General features: G+C 44.4%; 2 protein-coding genes across 4 annotated transcripts in view; both read right to left on the bottom strand.

The window, feature by feature from the left end:
* The window catches only part of HGD (homogentisate 1,2-dioxygenase), a 41,989-nt gene extending 29,778 nt beyond the window's left edge, over positions 1–12,211 (bottom strand). For 2 of the 3 annotated variants that reach the window (XM_045001088.1, XM_045001089.1), the window contains exons 1-3: positions 12,051–12,211; positions 4,796–4,867; positions 2,033–2,121 (exon numbers count right to left, since the gene is read on the bottom strand). In XM_045001088.1, coding sequence (XP_044857023.1) covers positions 2,033–2,121; positions 4,796–4,867; positions 12,051–12,065 — 176 coding nt within the window. In that variant the 5' untranslated portion in view covers positions 12,066–12,211. Of the gene's footprint in view, positions 1–1,969; positions 1,986–2,032; positions 2,122–4,795; positions 4,868–12,050 lie in introns of those variants that run through there. The other variant, XM_045001090.1, reaches the window with a different exon arrangement.
* A 6,749-nt stretch (positions 12,212–18,960) lies between these two features.
* The window catches only part of RABL3 (RAB, member of RAS oncogene family like 3), a 37,051-nt gene continuing 33,821 nt past the window's right edge, over positions 18,961–22,190 (bottom strand). Inside the window, exon 10 of the transcript XR_006575869.1 lies at positions 18,961–19,095. The gene's annotated coding sequence lies outside the window, so the exon portion shown is untranslated. The remainder of the gene's footprint in view (positions 19,096–22,190) is intronic.

Raw genomic sequence — 22,190 nt, 5'->3', positions numbered from 1 at the left:
TTACAATAGCGCTTTAAAGCGCTCAGACTTGCTGCGCTCAGGGGGGTGATTTTTCACTCCCCTGAGCCAGCAAGTTAGAGCGCTATAAAATGTAAGTGAAGACAAGCCCTTAGAGAGAGAGTTAAATGAATCTGCTCTACAGCCTTAGCTAAGCACCAGCTGGCTTTTAGCTCATGCAGTAGAGGCTCATGCACTAAGCTCCAGAGATTCCAGGTTCACTCCTGCCTGTCAACGACTGGGGTCTCTCGGTGTTACATATCCACAACAGCCAAAGCAGGGCAGGTGCAATATGCTCTGCAATTCAGCTCAGCCCAGCATTCCTTGCCTCCCTGGTGAACATATTTAACTAGTGCTGCCACTTCCCCGTTAGAAACACAGTCTTGTCTGGGTAGCAATGAAAGGGTTAACACACACACCTGCTCCCCTGAGGAAACGGGGCTTTAGAGGGTAAATGCAGCATGGGAATTTCAGTGCAAACCTGTTTGATCAAACTCCAGGAAACCAAAGTGTGATTCTGTCTCCTGAGATTATTTTGCCTTGTAATTTCTCTCTTCAAGCACAGCCCCTTTCAAGCTGGCCATCCTGAAAAACCACCTGGCCTGCTCTGGACTGTGCTCTGGGGTCGGGAGCTCAGAGCACGCCCATTCAGCTAGAGAGGGGCTCAAGAGACACATCTGAGTTTGCATTTTGAACACTGCAGAGGGAGTCAGGCCAGGGCTTTGAGTTCCACCCTAGCCCCGCTTTCTGCCACAGGCCTCCCTTCCTATGTAGCCCTGACATAACCCAAGGCCCTGAACCTTTGGATAAATGAATGGATCTGCACTCTACTTCCTTTCTGTCCACTATGCCAGTTCCTGAGCCTCTCTTCCTCTCTACACCTGGTGCCTGAGCTAGCACGCACACAGAAAATGGGCTAAGCCAGGAGATGGGCTTTGAACCAGGCAGGTGGCCAGATAATCAAGAAGGCAACAAACAGGGATGCCACAACCTCTCTGCATTGTTAAGGTTGCTCACTGCAGTTTGGAGACGTGGGGGGAGGAGCTCTTCCTTGGGAGATGGAAAATTTCCATCAAGGACATTTCCATGCAGATACAATGAGTCATCCCCTTTCCCACGCACCCTGAAAGATGGCACCAGCCTGGAGAGCAGAGCACTGGTAGGCAGCTCAGATGATGCATCTGCCTTTCATTTGATCAACCAGTGGAAGGGACAGAAAGCTTCTGCGGGAGCAGTGACATGATAAACCAATCTCTTGCAATCAGGCAATGGCCTGAACTTCAGGACTTTTTCTTCAAAACAGCAACTCACTGTTTCCAGCATCTGATGAGAATTCTTTGTGGTCAGTTGCATGCTGGTGCCAGTTTGACAGCCCACAGACCGACGCCTCTACTTAGCTACAGATCAAATACAGCCCAGTGGTGGCAGTGGGAGCTTCCCCCACACCAGCCACTGCCAATGGGCCTCAGCCCTGACCCACAGGGACTCTCTCTAGCATGAGAGGAAAGTTCAAGTCCCATAGCCCATCTTCTAACACTGCCAAGAAGGGGCCAATAAGGGCCAATTCCGAGGGTATGTTTTTGTGATGGCCACTAGCAACTAGGCTGAGACCCTCACCTTGTTCCCCAGAGCACTGAGATCCTCCTCTCAGAGAAACTATCCCTCCCTCTTCACCTACAGATCCCATTCCATGAGACCTTCTTCTTCCTCACCAGCTCATCCTCATCACCCTCACCTGAGACCTTTTGTCCCTTTCCCCTGATCCTACTGAAACCTTCCCTCTTTCCTTCACTATTTGATCTGCACCCCACCCCACTCCCAGCATGGCCTTCCCATCCCCCACAAAAGATCTACCCCCTACTTCACTCCACTGAGATTTTTCCTCTCCCTTCCAAACAGTTCCCCCCTCCCAGCATGCAGCAGAGTTGTTTACAAGCTCAGGAAATACTGAGTATGTACAGTCAGATCTCACCACCAGCCTTGCTGCCTGCACGCAGCAATATATCATGTCTGTCCCAGGGCGGTGTCACGGTACCTTCTCTTATTGGTGGACCTGGGGCAGGTGAAGGCAGAGCCCGAGAGCTGTTCTGCATACAGACCATATGGGCAGACCTGAGGGTTATTCTAAACCAAAAGAGAAAATGATGGAAACCGATTAAAGACAATTGCACAAATATTAGCATTAGTCTCATCACCACAAAGAAAATTCCCAGTTCCTCTAGGTGGTCTGGAGCATAGTCCACTCGCTCAGAACGGTATGGACCTTGTCAATGGCCTCATCCTCTGCTCATTGATAACAGGATTAACCAGTGGTGATATCTGCATGGTGCCTCCATCTCTCATGAGGTTAGAGATACAATGGGTATCAGCCAGCCCCTGAGATCAATTTCCTTATACACTGGAACTTACACAGCGCTCTAAGGAATCAAAGAAGAGGCTAAGTTCTACAACAACCACTAAGGAGCAACCGTTATGGGGGAATTATCAATAAAGCAACCAAAACATCAACCGGTTATCAAGCACATTGTTTTATCATCAAGATGTTTGGAGGGGCTGATCCGGATCTTGGTAAGAAAGTTGCATTGTCTGCAGAGAGCTGGTAAAGGCCCCTGGCTCATAGCCCTACAGGAGCTGCCACAAATGTATGTAAGTACACAATCACTGCACAGAGAATGGATACACTTCCCTCCATCACTGCCATGATTCCCCTAACTATATTACCCCTCACCTAGGGAAAAGATGCCTACAGTGGGCATTAAAAATGGGATAGTGCCTCTGGATGCTAATGAGGTTAGCTCCCCCTGGTGGCCTTTGTGGAATTCTTTGCATTTGTGCAGGGTTTCAGAACGATCAGCTCAGTGATTCAGCTGGGTGCAAACTCCCCCACTTTGCTCTGCCTTTCCCTTGGTTCTGGCTGCTGTGGAGTGGAACAATTGCTATGAGTTTATTGGTGAAATATTTGTTCTTCAAGGAAAGGGGCTAAAGGTTTTCATTTAATTAGGCTGGCATCTCTTTGTTGTGAACTCAGTGCGAAACAAAGGCACCCAGATAAATGCCCTAGTGGAACAGACAAATAGTCCATCTCATTTGGTATCTCCAGCTACCTGTTGTAACAGATCAGGCCTATAGTCCATCTGCTGTTAGCCTGGTATCCTGCCACCCTGCTGTACCAAAACAGACCAGTGGGCCATGCAGTCTCCCATTCTGCCCTAACAGCATCCAGTGCCAGGTGTGTGAAAGTAAAATGTAAAGCCTTCATAATGCACCTAGTTCTTCAATCCTTAAACCTCACCTTGTGAGTATGGTATGCTCTAAAGTGGGGGGATCAATAGCCCCCATAGTTTTTATCTTAGCTTGCATCACTGCAGATGCCTGCCTTATAAATACTGCAGAGGGGACCTTTGGGACCTGGTATTTTTTCCTCATTCTCAAATCTTGCATTAACTGTTTTGACACTGTGTATTGTCAGGGGCAACCAAACTTTGCCCAACTGAGGGTGCTGCATAGGCAACCAGGAGTCTGAGGGATGCATCTAATTTGCATAAACTGGTGTAGGTTGCAGTTGCCCTCATTTTGAATAGAGCAGCCCTTGGAGATTACAGGTCCCAGCATGTAATGAGCATGCCAAGCATCAGAATGGAGCACCTATAGTTATGTAGGCTGCATTGTGGAGGTAGGTGGGCCTCTAGACTGCATTTAACCCATCTGTGACTTGTGTTTAACTGTCTACAGTATACACTCCCGGCAAAAAAACAATGGTATTAGAAGTCCTCAGAAGTCAGGAAATGCCAGAGTTGAGGTTCTCTATACAATCGTAACTCTTTCCTCATATGCGTACAGTTTATGCTCCAGGGCCTAATTCTGCACATCTTTGCACCTTGTGCATTTACACCTTTACAGAGTGCAGAGCAGGGTGTAAAATGCTGCCATCCTGCAGCGGGTGGGTTTTATGCCCACCCTGCCCAAGTACAACCACTTTCACAACATGCAAGGTGGTGGAGAATCAGGCTTAGTGAATTTATTTTGGTGTAAATGAAACCAGATCTGGGCCCATAGTCTTTATTTCCCTGATGACTTGCTCTTATTTCTAGAAGTTGGATAGTGAGAGAAAGTGAGGCCTGTGGGCCTTTATTTAAAGAACAAGGAAAAGTACTTTTTTTAAAAAACTAATATATTTGGAAATAAATTATTCTATTTTATTCACTTTTAACATTTTTGTAATGAGCCTGTCAGCTCATGACTAGCTAACTATTCCCTGCCCCAATCCCTAGAAAGGAGAAACTGCCCTATCATGGACTCATCGCTCAGTCTAATCAAAATCAGTTTTGACTGGAACACGTATCCTCTGTAGGGCTATTTCTCTCCCAGATTTCAAGCTTCTATCCCAATCCACATCAGACCTATAGCTGAGAGAAAAAAGTCACAGGAATTTTTTTTTAAATATATAATGAGGAAAATGTTAATCCCCCTCCCCCCCTTCCTTCTCAAACACAGTTTAACTATTTTTATTCCAACTTCCTCCTCCAAAAATCACTCTGGGACAGAGACCAGGCCTGGAAATTTCAGCCCCAAAGGTGAAAAATTTGGAAAGTTATGAATGATGAAAATAGGAAATTTGACTGGAAACCCTTAACTATAACTTATACTAATGCACAGTTCTAATGCTGCAAAAAGGAGGCTCCTTAACATTTCTGTAGTGGCAGGCTTGAGATTCATGGTAGCATCTTGAGACTCAAAATAGCAGAGGAACAGGTGCTCACGCTACTCCTTGCTATTAAAAAAATAAATAAATCAGTACCTGTCCTTCTGGTAAGGCTCCAGGACAGCGTGGATCTTCAGAGACACATTCATTACCAAATCCTGGCATGTACTGTGAAATAACAACACAAACATACACTCATACATTAGTGTTTAAAAATAAGCAGATGTGCTTTTTCCAAATTCTTTGGGTACAGTTTGACTTTGCCAAGTGATCTATTTCGGTTTGGTTATTTCAGAGGACTGACTTTGCAATATGTGAACAGGGGTTTATCTATCTTCATTAACCAACGATAATATTGGCAGTCATAGCCAGGGTTCCTTTTCAATCTAATCTGTCTGCACGGGTGAATGCACCCTGCACCTTATCATGACGGCACTTTTTAGATATGCAAGATAACAGTATGCCTGGGTTCAGGAATAATAATACCCTTGAGTAGCCCCTTCCACACAAGGACATCAAAGCACTTCACTAACATTATGGAGAAGTGCTAGCACCGGTGTTAATGTTGAGACAAGGTTACTCTGTAAGAGGTGATTTTTCTAAGTGCCGTAACATCTGCTTGCATACCAGTACTGTCTTCTAAACTGATGTGACTTACTGAGCTCCAGGACATGGTTAGTAATGCAAATCTGAAGTCATTTGCCCCCTGTAAAAGGACCTGTCAGTAATCTTGTGTGTGCACATACAGCTGGAGCTCAAACTAGGTCACTGATATGCACCAAACTGCTACTGTCTGACTGGGTTTGAGCTCAGTTAATGTCCAGCACCTGCTGCCATGTTAGGCTGTGGCTACACTTAGCGCTTCAAAGCGCTGCCGCGGCAGCGCTTTGAAGCGCTAAGTGTAGTCAAAGCACCGGCGCTGGGAGAGAGCTCTCCCAGCGCTGTCCGTACTCCACCTCCCTGTGGGGAATAATGTACAGCGCTGGAGCTGTGCTCCCAGCGCTGGGGCTTTGACCACACTGGCGCTTTGCAGTGCCACAATTTGCAGCGCTGGAGAGGGTGTGTTTTCACACCCTGCTGCAGCGCTGCAAATTTGTAAGTGTAGCCAAGCCCTTAGACAAGCAATATTTTAAAAGTTTTATCTAGTTTCCTAAGCTGATGTGCACATGGGGGATCCACACTAGAAAAAGTGAGCTGCACATCCTCCTAGGCCTGCTCTGCCTGCATGGGCTCCAGAGCAGCGGGTAGAATTCTCAGCCCTGGCTTCTCCTCAGGCATATAGTTCCTGCCTGTTGCAAGGGCAGCAGGGAAGAGAGCTGGGCTCCTCACAGTCCCTCCTCCTACTCTGCCCCCCCAAACCTAACACTGGGCTAACCCCCGTTTCAAACCATGATAAACTGCACTGGTGCAAGTCACCATTCACACCAGAGCAGAACGTGTACTTTAGGCTTTGACTAGGATAGCAGGTGAATGATTGACAGGCACATGGGATGGGTTTAATCGGCAAGCTGCAAGTTTATTAACTATACCTTGGGGAGGGGGAGCTACTTTGCCCACCCCAGCTCTCACGTACCAGGCATTTAATTGGTTCAGGTGTGGATTACAGAACTTTGGTCACAAACCAAACAATTCAGTTCAGCTGTGCAACCTCTTTCCCCTGCCCCACGTAAAGGGGGTCGGATTGACAGTGGCCACAAGGCTGGGTCGGGGGAAGCTCAGTCTGCAAAGACTTCAGCCTCCTTCCCCACTGTGAGCACAAGGTCCATCTGCACAATCCTGGGTCTCATTTACCTCTGGGAACTGGCCCTTTTAGTTTTTACTGCCACTGGACACCAGCTACTGGGAGCATCAGCAATTAGCAACAGCCCCCACCTGGCTACACGTGTTTTGGACACTCTCACTCCCTGTTGTCAAGTCACAGTACCTCCCCAGCTAAAGGTGGTAAGGGAGTATTTGCACCAATACAGAGACATCAGTGCAGCTACAACAGTGGCTGAACACCCACTGTAGACAAGGCCTCAGGTTTCTTGATATTGGGTGAAGCAGCTGATGTTTGGGGTTGGAAGGATTAAAAATGTCTCAAACAATCCTTTCACCTGCATCCTATGACACTTACAGCATCTGGCTTGCACAAAGTGTGTGTGTGTGTGTGTGTGTGTGTGTGTGTGTGTGTGTGTGTGTGTGTGTGTGTGTGTGTGTGTGTGTGTGTGTGTGTGTGTGTGTGTGTGTGTGTTCTCCGGAGATTTATTTGTGACATTTCTAGGCTCCCAAGTGGAAAACCATTCAAAAGGCAGTAAATGCTGTGTCCTACCACTGTGTAGTTAGCAAATGATAATGCAAACCACAGAAAAATTCACAGGGGATGAATGTGGAAATACTCAATACTTAAGAGTAGGGGTTGGATGGGCTTATCAGTGGATTCAACTAGCTGTCACAATAATCTCAAAGTGCACTGAAACTGGCAGAGATATCAATCCTTGTGACAGGATCACAGAACTCATGATATTTAATTATTTTAAAAAGCTGCTCATGATCTTGGGATAATCAAGATAAACCTCAGGAAATGTTACCATTTATCAAAATTGCCACCTTCCACCATTGTCAGATGGCAGGAAGGGACCCTGAGGGAAACAAATGAATATGAGGGGACATCTCTGTGGAATGGTAGAGGGGGCACCCTGCCAGAGCTACTGCAGCGTAGGGGGCAGGAATATGGCATAGGGAAGGGGCCATGGAGGTCCCCACGGTATTATGTGCAGGGAGCCACGGATCACCTTAATCCAACCCTGCTGGCTCTAGAGGAGCAAACAGTTGGGAACCAATGGTTTAGAGGCGGAAAGTTCCCTGTTGTTCTTCCTGCAAATGACTAAATCACTGGGACGCTGGTCTCCATGTGTTTCTGCAAGCAGTGCTGCGAGATGCATATTGATATGCAAAACAGCAGGTCACCAGAGGCAGCCCTGGCAAATGTATTGTAATGGAGCTTTTTTTTTTTTTTCCCTTTTTTTTCCCCAAACAGAACTGCAGCAAGATCTGATGAGACTGCAGCAGTTCTAGAATTAAACCAGCCCTGCTCACCGCATTCACCTTTACCAAAGATGCAAACATGGTGAGGTAAGCATGTGTGTGGTGGGGCGGGGGGAATGCACCTTATTTTCCAAGGCCAGGGCAGGCTGGGCCTGATGCAACATGTCATCTCCACAGTGAAGGGAGGGTTAATGCAAAAAGCCTCTGCATATGGAAAAGACACCATGTGATCATGTGCAGAATATTATATGTGCCTGTGAAATGTTCTGAACTAAAACTGATGGAGGGTGGGATAGTTTGTGGGTCTCAGAGACATGATTAGCTTGTGTGTCTGCTAATCTAGCTAGAGAAATCCTCAGATGCATAATGTCCACAGTGCAGCAACATATGGGAAAAGAGATGAGCTCATGGTTCAGCTCTCTGCTGTGTGAAATTGTTATTACAAGAGACTCCATCAGCTCCCTCAAATCTAAGGAGCTTTATACCCTCTCAGCTGACCCAATCTATCAGCTGGACAGAATCCCAGCTGCACCCAAATTAGGATCCCCCCCCCCAAATCTATTCATTCCTGTTTGCTGTGAAATGAACTATCAAAAGCAGCTCATGACTGAATCTGCTCTGGGTCCACAATCTGCTGCACTGCATCTAACACAGCTGAGCGCATGAGACTGACTTGAGAGCACTGGGATGCTGACAGATTTCTGACAGACTGAGCCACTGTGTTCCCCTCATACTTCATACAGTCAGTGGGTAGCTGCGGAGGCATTAGTCATCCCCTGTCAATACACAGAGCCCAGAGATTCAGGGGTGGGGGTTGCAGGTTTTAAGGGATTGAGTCAAGTCAGGGAGGAGTTGACGTTTAGAGACCTGTCATACAAGCACTGTCAGAGCCCTGCTCAAGCTTCCCCATCACAGCTGCAGTGTACTGGCAGGAGTGAAGGAAGCTGCTGCTGTGGCATTGTTTGTCAAATGAGTTTTCTAGATGCTACAGAAAAAAAGAATAAATCACAGGTAACTGCACTGAGGGCCTCCAAAAGAAAACTGCTTCTTATTGGCGTGGCTGTAGCTGTGGGCAGGGAGACATTGTCCTGCCATTAATTTAGTACTGACTTGCTTTCAAGGACTTGTATTTTATTTAGTTGTACTTTGCCTTTTGCTACAGCAAATTCCAAAAGACTCACCTCAACTTGCTCCCTTAGAGATCAATCTATAACTCTGCAGCATTTTCCTCTGGCTACAAAAAGATGAATGTATAACCCCCGAGTCCTTTAAACTAAGACAGTTATTTGAATGTTACTTTAGAGCACATTTCTCAAACTGGCAAAAATAATAAAACATGTTGAAGAGAGTTGGGTGCAGATGGCTCTGGCGATAAGAGCTCTATCACTGGTTTGAATCCAATCCATGCCGATAGTGACAACAATCATTGTCACCATGGGACTGTAGTTTGGTGCATGTTTAATTAGTTTGGTGGATCTAAGTCCAAGTCCTAGTGGATGGGTGGCCCCGTTACAAAGCACTATCACAATTGGCACCAACTGGACTGCGTGTTGATAGTCTCACCAGAGCGGCCTAGGACTGAAAGGGCCATGGAGACCAAACTCCCCTCTCACCACCAAAGGTATAGTCACATCACAAATTAAGGTATAACTGTACTGTGGGTAGGCACACCCACGCTCTCTTTAATCTAGCTAGCACAGGTAACAGTAGTAGTGAAGATGTGGGGACGTGGGCTAGTCACTCCAGTACAAACCCACCAGGAACCCTGGGTACTTACTTGGGTTGCTAGCTTGTTCCAGTGTCCATTCCACCATGTCTTTACTATTGTTACATGTGTTAGCTAGATTAAAGCTCCTGTGAGTAAGCATACGCATACTACAATCACACATTCATTTGCTGTGGACACACACCCTAAAAATCACAGTCAGGGCACCATGTGGGAAACTTGCCCTGCCACTGCCCAGGCTGTATCAGCTCTGTGGGTAAACAGAGGGCTTCACTCTCCAGGGCTGTTACTCCAGCACCTTTCACCAACTCTGAATTCACCTAAGAGTTTAGACAGATAACGCGGCAATGAACTGTAGTGGATTCCCCGGCTTGAACTTTTCTGATCCAGTCTGAACAGACTGATCCGGGAGAGTGGAGCCCCCAGCTTCAGTGGGACTCTATATAGGGGTAAAGATCTGTCTCCATATATCCAGTTACAGGCCTGGGACCCCCCATGTTGGTAATTTCTTCAGGGATAGAAAAGCTGGTAAGGTTAAAACAACAACCACCCTAAAATCTGTTTGAAATCTTCCCTTCACCAAGTTCTTATATGTGAGACAAGACAAGATAATTATGACAAGTTACCTCCCCTGGGATGCACTCCTTGTCTGTTTTCATCATGCTTACCACTACTTCTAATCATCCCAGGGAGTTGTGTGGGTGGGTTGGTGAGGGGAGAGCTTAGGGGAACTGGGGAGAAGGTTTTTCTGTGAAAAGTTTGCAAGGTTTCTAGTGTATGTGTGTTTCTCTCATAATTCTGCTGCACTCTATGTAAATGTGATCTTAAGAATACACCTGATTACACTTCGTCTTTGTTTTGACATTTTTCAGTAAAATGGGGGAGATAAAAACCAGTGCAACATAAAAAATTAAACAACATCCATGGATTTAAATGACTGGGATGCAAAGTGGAGCTCTCTCTTTGGAAGCCAGGCACCGACCTATAAACGATAACCTTTTGCTGGAGAGATTAGACAGCAGGCCTGGAAAAATGCTTTTGAAGTCTGAATACATAGACTGGAATATAATTAATGCCCCTCTTCAAGCACTGTGAATAATACATTTTTCAACTACTGCTGGGTGATACTGAAAAATAATTTATTCATTCAGACACAAAAACATTACATTGTGCATCAGTTAAGATTGGTCTACACGTAACACCTAATGCAACACCACAAAAGCAAGGAAATGAACAGGTAAGGCATATAACAGGACATAGACTCTACTCCTCCACCCAGAGATACACATTTCACTAGAGCACAGCCTTCATACGCCACAGTCAATGCACTATAACCTTAACTCTGCCACTGTTTGATGCTGGACTTCCAGCTCTCCCCTTACTCCAAATTTCCCCCTGCTCATGTGGGCAGAGTTAAGGTTGTGGTGGTTCATTCTGTAATGAAAAATGTCTGTGCTATTAGCGAAGTACATATCTCTAGGTGGAAGAGTAGATGGTAGGTGCTGTTAGATGATTTAACTTTTGTGTACGTGTAGATCACCCTTAACAGACACATACTGTGATATTTTGAAGTAAGGATTTCCAAGTTTTTGAAAGATTAATTTTTCTCCTGAAAGGATGAGGATCTTTGACACAGCAACACCTCCTTCCGTGAAGAACAGGATCTTTATGAAGGGGTTAGCTGGCTCAGGAACTTCATTCTTAAACTGTCTGGGCACTTACTTGGAAATCCTGTTCTTCAGGATAAAAGCCACTATTGTCTCAGAGGTCTGTATCTCCAAACAGCCTGATTATCTCTCCCAAAGTTTGCAGTCACTAATTTTTTACAGTCCCCCTGTGAGCTAAGTCAGTATCATTCTCCCCATTTTACATATAAGAGCACTGAGAAGTGAAGTGATTTGCCGAAGATAACCTAGAAAGTCAGTAGTAAAGCCAGGTTTAGAATCTAGGCGTCCTAACATTCCCCTGCTCTAACTACTTTTCTATGATATAAAGCTTTGGGGTTAGTTTAAGAGGCTTGCAACAGCAGGGTAGATGTTGCAAGACAAATGTTATTGGCTGGTTGGGGAACACCCCCAGGCAGCCAGATCAGCAGGAGGAGGTGTGCTGGGGGAGGGGGATGACAAAAGTCCACATGGAAAGACTCCCAAACTGGGACAATCTGCTTAAGTGAGATTTACAACATCCCAAATTAAACAAAACAAAATCCTTCATCCAAGAAAGGGAGACTGTATAACCTGCTTTGAAATGAATTTTTAAATCTAAATGAGACTTGGTATCTCTGTCAAGAGAACCATCCCTAACTCACACATGGACTTCAGGTTTAAACAATAGACAACTTCCCTGCTACATCTCCCTAATTGTCCAAACTACCGCAGTTACTGCGCTCCTCCCCACACATTAGGCATCTCATTGCAGGCATGTTCTAGCAGTTCCCTTTCTCCACTCTTTTGGGCTTTAAAGAGCTACGGAACTGCTAACAAGAAAGTGGAGGTGCGGGAGGAAAAAGAGATGGGATATTTCTCTCTTTCTCTCTCTCTCACACACACATACACTCTCTCGCTCTCGCTCTCTCTCTCTGGTGTCAGTATCACTTACCTTCAACTCTGCCATTTTCCTCACTTTGCTTTCTCACTTTGGCAAATACAAAACCAAATGAGATATTTGGCCAAAATGGTCTGTTGTGGTCTCCTAAAAACAAACTCTTCTTGCTGATTTTCTTGTTGGAGCAGCTGCAGGGACAAAGCCAGGCTGATTGCAAACTGTCTGCCCTGCAAGTGAGAAAGTCCAAAAGAGTTTTCCAGTTGTTTACTCAGCTCAGTCTGGGTTTAATCAAACACAGGCCTTTCTTTGAACCAATCCAGGGATTGATCTGAGGAAGATAAAAAGAGTAGAGGGGAAAGGACTCTGTTCCACCAGTTTTCCTTTTTCTTATTAGCTGTTAAAGAGAGAAAAGGGTACACTTTAAGATCAATAAGGCATTTCAGGAACAAGAAAAAGCCCTTTCTGAAATTGATTTATAAGAATATTTTCTTAATAATGCCTCTAGCAATTTCCATCCACAGATCTCACAATGTGTGGGATTTAAAAGGCATCACTTCCCCAGCTCTGGTGTGAAAGGTGGTAGTTGTTTATCAGTGCACAGTAATGCTACACAGCAGGCTAGGGACAGAAGTGAAGAAGGATTCTATACCCTACTCACTAGTGCTGGTCAGAACTTTCTGAATTTTGACAAATTGTTTTTAAATAATTGGTAAACTTTTCAACAGAATGTTAATTAAATGTTCCCTGCTTTTCAACCAGTTATAGAAGCTCACTGAAATTATGTGAATGTTTGATTTTGAATTTTTTTAAAGGGGGGGGGCATTTAAAAAAAATTCAACATTTTCTCCTTTTATTTTTTTGATCAGCTCTAGCCTGAGTACTGGAGGAGGCATTTTGGGAGGCAGAACGTATTTGCACTAGTTGGAATTTGGGCAAAGACTCTCAAGTTACCTGCACTCCCATGGAAAGTGCTTTGGAATCCTTTATTCCCACTAGTGGTCAGGCCCTTGAGTGAAATCCTGGACACGTTGAAGTCAATGGGAGTTTTGCCACTGACTTAAACAGGGGTAAGATTTCACCCCTCAGCTTTAAATCTTATCTGAAAATCGGCACCTTCTCACACACCATGCTAGGGAGATAATCTAGAACCACCATCCTAGACTGTAAGCTCCTGAAAGCAGGGACTATCTATACTTTTGTGCACTGTACAGCACCAAGAATGTTATCAGCACTAAAGAATAATAGTTCATTGTTTCCATACTGATTCAGAAAGAAGAACACAAGATGTAGATGATAGAATTATCAAGAACAATGCAGAAAAGGCAGAAGTGTTCAATAAATATTTCTGTTTTGTATTTGGGAAAAAACAGATGTAGTAGTCATGTAATAAAATAACACTTTCCATTCTATTAGCATCTTAGGAGGATGCTAAACAGTAGGTTCTAAAATTAGACATGTTTAAATCAGCAGGTCCAGATACCTTGCATCCAAGAGTTTTAAAAGAACTGTCTGAGGAGTTCTCTGGACCATAAATGTTGATTTTAAAAAAAGTTTTGGAACACTCAGGAAGTTCCAGAAGACTGGAAGAAAGGTACTGTTGTGCCAATATTTAAAACAAGTAAATGGGATGATCTAGGCAATTAAAGGACTGACATCAGTCCCAGGCAAAACAATGGAGTGGCTGATACAGTTGATCTGATTAATAAAGAATTAAAGGAGGGTAATATAATTAATGTAAGTCAGCATGGGTTTATGGAAAACAGATCCTGTCAAACTAACTTGATATCTTTTTTTGATGAGACTACAAGTTTGGTTGATAAGGGTAATTATGTTGATGTAATTACTTCTGAAAGGCATTTGACTTGGGATTGCATGATATTTTGATTGAAAAACTAGAATGATATAAAATTAACATGATACACTTTAAATGGATTAAAAGTTTGCTAACTAATAGGTCTCAAAAAGTAATTATAAACAGGCACTCATCATCGAGCAGGTGAGTTTCTAGTGGGGTACCAGCCGGATTGGCTCTTGGCCCTATGCAGGGGTGAAAGTGGGCCGGTACAGGCTGGTATGGCGTACTGGTAAAAGTGGCCACCGGTACCGGCCTGTACGCAGCTGACATTAAAGCACTTTAACGTTGCTGCCCCTTTTGCCCCCCTCTGTTGGTGGCCCTGCTGGTAGGGACCCTACCGACAGGACCGCCGATGTGGGGGTAAAAGAGAGAGCTGCCCTGGGGCCCGGTGATATAAAACGGCCCGGGGCTCCCGGCCACCACCGCTACTGCAGCAGCAGCTGGAGTGCCAGGCCCTTTTAAATCGCCACCAGACTCCTGGGCCGCGTGGGCCAGGCAGCATGGATGGGCTGGCTGGCGGAGGCTGATCCCCATCCCCGCCCCTTCTGCCCGGGGCCCGGCCCCCGTACCAGTAAGTCTTTTGTGTTACTTTCACCCCTGGACCTATGCCATTTAACATTTTGATCAATGACCTGGAAGAAAACATACAATCATCACTGATAAAGTTTGCAGATGACATCAGAGTTGAGGGAGTGGTAAATAATGAAGAGAACAGGTCACTGATACAGAGCAATCTGGATCGCTCGGTACATAGGGAGCAAACAAGCAATATGCATTTAAATTTGGGTAAATGTATCCATCTAGGAAAAAGAATGTAGGCCATGCCTACAGGATGGGAGACTCAATCCTGGGAAGCAGTGACTCTGAAAAAGATTGATGGTTGTGGTCAATGTTCCCTCTAATTTTTTCTATCCATGTGCAGAATTCATTTTTTTCTGTACACCAATATCGAGGTGATGTGCAGATGTGCATTCAGACTGCAGCAGCCACAAGCAGTTCTGTCCCACTCCTGAGCCGTCCCCTCTCTCCAGCTCTGTGGAGATGGGGTACGTTGGTGAGGGGGAAGGGGGACACCCTGACATCAGCACCCCTTCCCACCCTGCACAGCAAGCAGGAGGGTCCTGTCCTGGGAGCAGCTGGCCAGGGGCTCCAAGGCAGAAAGCAGGAGCAGGATGGGGAGGGGCACTGGAACACAAGTCGCCAGATGAGTGCGGCTCTACTAATCAAGTGGGCGGCATTTGATTGACTCTTGGGAGGCCAGCTTAGAGGGAACACTGGTTGTGGTGGGCAATTAGCTGAACATTAGCTCTATGTCTGATGCTACGGCTGAAAGGGCTAATGTGATCCTTTGAAGCATAAACAGAAAATCTTCTCGAGTAGGAGTAGGGAGGTTATTTTATCTCTGTATTTGGCACTGGTGTGATCACTGCTGGAATACTGTGTCCAGCTCCGATGTTCCAATTCAGGAATTATGCTGATAAACTAGAGAGGGTTCAGAGAAGAGCCATGAGAATGATTAAAGGATTAGAAAACCTTCCTTTATAGTGATAGACTCCAGGAGCTCAATCTATTTAGCTTAACAGAGAGGGGGCTAAAGGATGACTTGATTACAGTCTACAAGTACCTACATGGGGAACAACTATTTGATAATAGACTCGTCAATCTAGCAGAGAAAGGTATAACATGATCCAATAGCTGGAAACTGAAGCTAGACAAATTCAGACTGGAAATAATATTTAACAGTGATGGTAATTAAGCATTGGAACAATTGGATTCTCTATCACTGACAATTTTTAAATCAAGATTGGATGTTTTTCTAAAAGATCTGCTCTGGGAATTTTTTCAGGGATGTTCTATGGCCTGTTATACAGGTCAGACTAGATGACCACGATGGTTCTTTCTAGACTTGGGATCTATGAATCTCTAAGTGAAATCCTGGTGAAAAGGAGAAAAAAAAAACACAACAGGAAAAGGACAGAGACATGCAAAAGACAACGAAGATATCTATTGGCAGCTACCTAATAGTTTGGACAAGAGTTTAATATCTCACTGGGCCAGCAATGGTTAGGAGTTAGAGTTGAGAAAATAATGGATTTTTTGGTTTAGGGGGCAAACAGAAAAATACAGAAAAAAAATCTGGTTAAACTGAAACTAAAACGCGTTTTTCCAATTTTTTTCCATCAATCGAAACTCAAAAAAATTCAATTTCAAATCTAACAAAATGCTTCGGGTGACTTGAAACGATTTTTAAAAAATGCATTTTGATTCAGCCATTTCAAGGGTTTTTTTTTAACTGGCCAAATTTGAAATCAAAATGCCATTTTGAATCAAAAATTCAAAATGAAACATTTCGACTCCAAATGAAATATTTAGTAACAAAATGTTTTGACTCTAGACTTCCCCCCCATTTTCAAATCTATTAATTGAATTTGACCCAAATTTGGCAAATAGGTTCAGGGCCTGAAAAATGCACCAATTAATCAAAAAAATTTCACCTACTTCTGCTGGAAGTGCCTCATTACACTCCAGAAAACTCATCTGGCTGACTGGGAACCAGCTTGACAAGCTGCATCTAACTATCACTGGCTCACTGTCTTGTGAAGCTTTTGGGATGGTTGGGGAAAAATAGAATCAATAGAACTGTAGGACTGGAAGGGACCTTGAGAGGTCATGTCTAGTCCCCTGCACTCAAGGCAGGACTACATAATAACTAGACCATCACTGACAGGTGTGTGTCTAATCTGTCCTTAAGAACCTCCAACGATGGAGATTCCACAACCTCTCTAGGCAATTTGTTCCAATGCTTAACACTCCTGACAGGAAGTTTTTCCTAATGTCCAACCTAAATCACTCTTGCTGCAACTTAAGCCCATTGTTTCCTGTCCTACCCTCAGAGGTTAACAAGAACAATTTTTCTCCCTTCTCCTGTAACAACCTTTTATGTATTTGAAAACTGTTATCGTGTCCCCCTCTCCTCAGTCTTCTCCAGACTAAACAAACCCATTTTTTTCAATCTTCCCTCATAGGTCATGTTTTCTAGACCTTTAAATCATTTTTGTTGCTCTTCTCGACTTTCTCCAATTTGTCCACATCTTTCCTGAAATGTGGCATCCAGAACTGGACACAATACTCCAGTTGAGTTATCAGCGCAGAGTGGGTGATTTTGAAATAGTTTGGAGGAAGGTGACACCTCCACCCCTTTCCCTGCATCTGTGCATATGCAATGGATGAATTCAGTCCCTCTGGTTGCATATTAGCCTAAGGAAAAAAAAAATCTAATTAACCAGGCACAGTGATTATATCATGCACAGTGATTTGTGCCCAATTGTGTTTTGCTTTACAAGCCAGACCAGAGTTTAGTAGCATTGAAATCTAGGCACTTGTTCGTCCATTGATGCCTGGCTGACTTCAGTTGATAATTTCCATAACTGCTATTATTATTATTATTAATTATTATTTGTATTACTGTAGCACCTAGAAGCCTCTGTCATGGATCGGGACCCCATTGTGCTAGGTGCTGTACAAAGAACAAAAGATGATCCTTGGCCCAAAGAATTGACAATCCAACTGTAAGACAAGAGACAACAGCTGGATGCAGGCAGACGGGGGTACAAAGAAACAATGGGACAATATTGGTCAGCATGATAGGCAGTGGTCTCAGCACACCAGTGGCTGTATTTTTTGGAGGCATCCTGGCAAAGGAGAGTTTTGAGGAGGAATTTGAAGTTGGATAATGAGATAGCTTTGTGGATATTTGTGGGGAGCATCTCCCAACCATGAGGGGCAGCCTGGGAGAAAGCACAAAGGGGCTTGTTTTAAAATTTAGTAAGTGGCCGATGGAGGCTGGCAGCATGGGTTGATCAGAGATGGGAGTCCACACATGGATAATGAATGAGAGATGATAGATAAGGTGAGGAAAGGACATGAAGGTCCAAAAGAATGCAGACAAGAAGTTTATGTAGTAAATCTGCTGCATGTTTATGGGAAACTAGGCTTCATAATATGTGCATTAAAAATCAGAGCTTGTCAGAACATGTTTGTCAAAACAGATTTCCACTGGAAAATGCCATTTTAACAAAACTAAATTTTTTCCTGAGATTTTAACAATTTCAATGAGATTTCCACAAAACATAAATTCTGAGTTTCAACCAGCTCTATTAAAAATCAATTGTTTTTTTTCCCCTGCAACATCGTTTACAAGAAACAATCAGTTCAGGCTGCATGAGCTCCAGGGCAGATGGAGATAGGTGGCATTTACTTTATCTATAGTAATCAAATATATTTTAATTTATATATTGTATATAATTATTATGTTAGTTTGTATCTCTCTTCCCAGAGCTTTCATGTGTTTCTTGTCTTCTTAGGTTGTAAGCTCTCCGGGGAAGGGATCATTATCTTTATACATGTTTGTACGGGGCTTAGCAAAACGGGATCCTCATCTTGATTATGGTCTCTGGGCCTTATGGCAACATAATTATTTAATAATAATAAAGAGCCACACCTACTTAATCACCACCCACCATCACTGCATGTACCACTTAGATGTTCCTTGAAGATCTCCAGACTAAACGCTGATGCAGCCCTGTCCTGCCTGGTTTGTGAAGGCTAATGGGAATCGGAGCACAGGACCATACGGCTGCATGTTGTCATGAGCCGGACGGAATCACAAGGCCTGGGAAATAGACGAGCACGAATAAGACTAGTTGGGAATATGTTAGCACTGCCAGGTGGAGTAACAGTGATGGATTTTGTCACTGGTAGGCAACAAGACCTGTTGGAAATCTGTTATGATACCTTTCACCATATATCACAGGCAAAGACGCCAGTAGGAGCCACAGGGAATTTCATCATGTAGCACAGGATTTGAAATGTATTTGGGAACTTTACTCCGATAATCTGCCAGATTTGCACATTCAAAACATGCGTGACAAGCAATCTGGACACTAGGGATCCTTTCTGATAGGATCATGTATATGATTATAATGTTTATGCTGACATATTTTATTTACAAAAGGAGAGATCCTCTCTCCTGACTCGTCCAACTAAAATGTACTAACTACATTTGTTAATTTATGCAGTCACACCTGTTTCTGTTACCTCGTCCTCTCTTCCTCCACACCATTTGTCTGTATATTCATATATTGCCAAATCCTGGATTGTGAGTTCTCTGGCGGCGGGTACTGCCTGGTGTGATTTCTTTGTACAGTGCCTATGAAATGGGGCCCAGAGCCCTGTTTGGGGTCCCTACAATACAATAACAAAACAATATCAATGCAAATGTGTTGCTCATTCTTTTTTAATGTAGCCCCTTGTTTTGCAGCAGATTTTTTAAAAATCACATGTATTTAGATCATTGTGAAAAACCGTCTCAACATTGTTCTGGGGCCACCCCGCAGCTGGTGCCGTGGAGATTAATTATTATCATTTATTGTTTGTGAAAGGTCCCCAGAGGTCAGCAATGGAGACCAAAATCTCCTTTTAGCCAGAGAACAGACAGATAGCCAGAGGGCAAACTGCTCCCACACTGTAGCCTGCCAATGTGCTTCTGCTTTGGCCTGTCCCCACTTCTAGGAGGGAGAGGGGAAATCAGTCTCCATGGCCCACTCAGTCCTTAACCTCTCTAGTATGACTGCTAGTGAAGGAGCTAATTTATGATGTATACTATAGCAGAAGGAAAAAGAGAACACAGGTAAGGTGACCCTACCTTATCAGTATTTGAGGCTAATCTTGGCTATGCAGCTAGACCACAAAAGAAGTTTGTGGAGCTCAATATTTCTAAGTCAGAGCTTGGGATCAGGATGGGGAGATTTAGGTATAAGAGAGTACACTTGAAAAGTATTGTCATTGTGATAAGTGAGGCAGATGTCCATATCTTGGAAACAATCATTAAAAAACTGGCCCTCTCATTAAGAAATCTCAAACCAGTGACCAAGAACTGAATGGGCCATAAAGCTACAACTCCTCTCTCACCCTAGAGAGGATTACTTTGGGCAGGGGTGGCCTTAAGTGCATTGCTGAAAATGGGATTTGATGCCCATGCATCCATCACTGCCTGCTCTTGTGCTGTCACTGACATAGCCAGTCCCTTATATAATTTCCTCCTCCCAAAGCATATCCCTTTTATCTGTGTTTTTGGTGTGCAGCAGGCACTTTTAGTTCCCAATAATCCCCAGAATCCTTTGCACTAGCTAGAGTGGTGCTTAAAAATGGTGCCAAGCACATGAACTGACTTTTGTTTTTGCCAGTGGGTGCTCCATCCCCCACTCCACCCGGAGGCCCCACTCCTGCTCGGCCTCATCCCTCAAGGCCCCCCCGCCACTCCATGTCTTCCCACCCTTGCTCCGCCTCCTCCCCTGAGGCCCCTCCCATGCCTGCTGCTTGTTCCTCTCTGCCCCCTCCGCTGAGCGCCTCCTGCTCGCTTCTTTCTGCCCTCTCCTGCCTTAAGGGTGAGTGATGGGAGGAGGGGGTGGAGAGGCGTGAACGGCTGGGGGCCTTAAAGGAAGAGGCATAGCAGAGGTGGAAGAGCGCACCATGCGTAGGCCACAGGGCAAGAGGCCGAGCAGGGCTGGGACCTTGGGGTGGAACAATGGGCAGGGCAACGTCTGTGGGTGCTGATCACCCCCTATTTTTTTTCCGGGGATGCTCGAGCCCCAGAGCACCCATGGAGTCAGCACACTGCCAAGGTAGCTGATGCAAAGAATTCTAGGGTGCGTTTTGACTAATAGACACTGCTTCTCAGAGGTCAAACTGGGCCAGCTTGCGGCAGTTGGTGTGCTGACACAGTTTTGTGGCTTTTTTGTTAACACCTATTCACTTAAATGACGGACAAGCACTTGGTTATAAGGATGCCTAAGATTTAACACCCCCGCCTCTTCAGTTAAGCTCTGAGAAAGCTCACAACCCACATTTCAGAGAGTACCCACAAGTCTTTCAGCAAAAGAAGGGAAGACAGGACTGGATATGCTGATTTTTCTAAGGCAAAAACTGAGCACAAAACCCTCTCTCCTACCTTTCACAACACAAACACAACACCCTCCACCACAAAAATCTTCCAGGCCCTATTTATACATCACAAAGAAACAAAAAAGGGCACCCATTCAGTCTCCCCGCACCCCCATTTTCAAGTCAGCTTTACATTATAAAACTTTTGGCACTACTCCCCATTGGTGATAACACCGACAATGTTTCATTTTGCATGGCTACATTTTGGCTATGTAGACTTACCTGAAATTAATAGATAAAAGGGCTGGTAAGACTCACAGTGGGTTGGATTTTTGGTGCTACAGAAAGTTGAGGTATTTTATGGCCCCCCTTACTTTTGCCCTTGTGTTTACCACGTTCTTCAAAGAATGCAGTCTGAACATGCCTAAGAAAGATTTTCCTCCGAGCTCCCTCAGGTAATACATCAGCGGGTGATGGGTTAATCAATAACTATAATGGATTAAGAGCCACAGAAACACTCTGTGCTGAAAGGGAATCAAAGTCACCAGAATCTTAACAAGGGAAGCCAGACAGGAGCATGACTTCTGCCGGGGAAAGCCAGAGAATAGCGACTTAGGGAGGAGAGAAAATAGCAGAAGAGCAAAGCTTCCTTTGTTTGCAGAACAACGAATCAGGGTGTTCTGCTGGTAAACTCTGACGCATTCCTATCAGTGGAGAAAGATGATCAGAAATGATGGGTTGAGCACTAATCAGACTGTACCTAACTGAGGAATGTTTTGGCAATTGGTTGACATCTAGAAGTCTACACCTAGAGCAGATTGCAGCTGCCCTCAATATTAATATTATTAATGGTCATTATATTATAGGAGCACCCAGAGGCCATAGTCAAGATTAGAGTTCTAGTATTATTAATCATATGTGTTACAGAAGCATCTAGAGAGATCAAGACGCTAACGTGCTGTGTGCTGTACAACCACAAATAAAGAGACAATCCCTGACCAAGAGAGCTTAGGATCTAAGAGACCCAAACAGAAGAAGGGTTGGGAACAGAGATACAAGGCAAACGAATATGGGAAAAGATTGGCATGGCTTTGTTTGCTATCCGGGGTTCAAAAACATTTTTAAGGTAGAGGGAGAATGAAGAATGGCAGGGATGAAGATGTTAGTAAGAGTGAATGAATAAAGGAAAGAAGGGAAGAGGGACAGTCACAGCTTATCACCTGCCGAGCCATGATTAGCAGGCAGCTGTTTTCTATGCATCACCACAGAGGTAAGTCTTAGTCTACACAGAGAAGTTGCACCAGTTTAACTAATGGTATCATGCTAAGCCTGTGCAACTCAGAGTGTGGACACACTAATACTGGGATAGCCTGAATTTGTGATTACAATAAATAAGT

This window comes from Mauremys mutica, chromosome 1, assembly GCF_020497125.1.
Source record: "Mauremys mutica isolate MM-2020 ecotype Southern chromosome 1, ASM2049712v1, whole genome shotgun sequence".
Lineage (NCBI taxonomy): Eukaryota > Metazoa > Chordata > Testudines > Geoemydidae > Mauremys > Mauremys mutica.
Note: the sequence above shows the minus strand (reverse complement) of the source record. Positions and strands in the feature narration are given on the sequence as shown.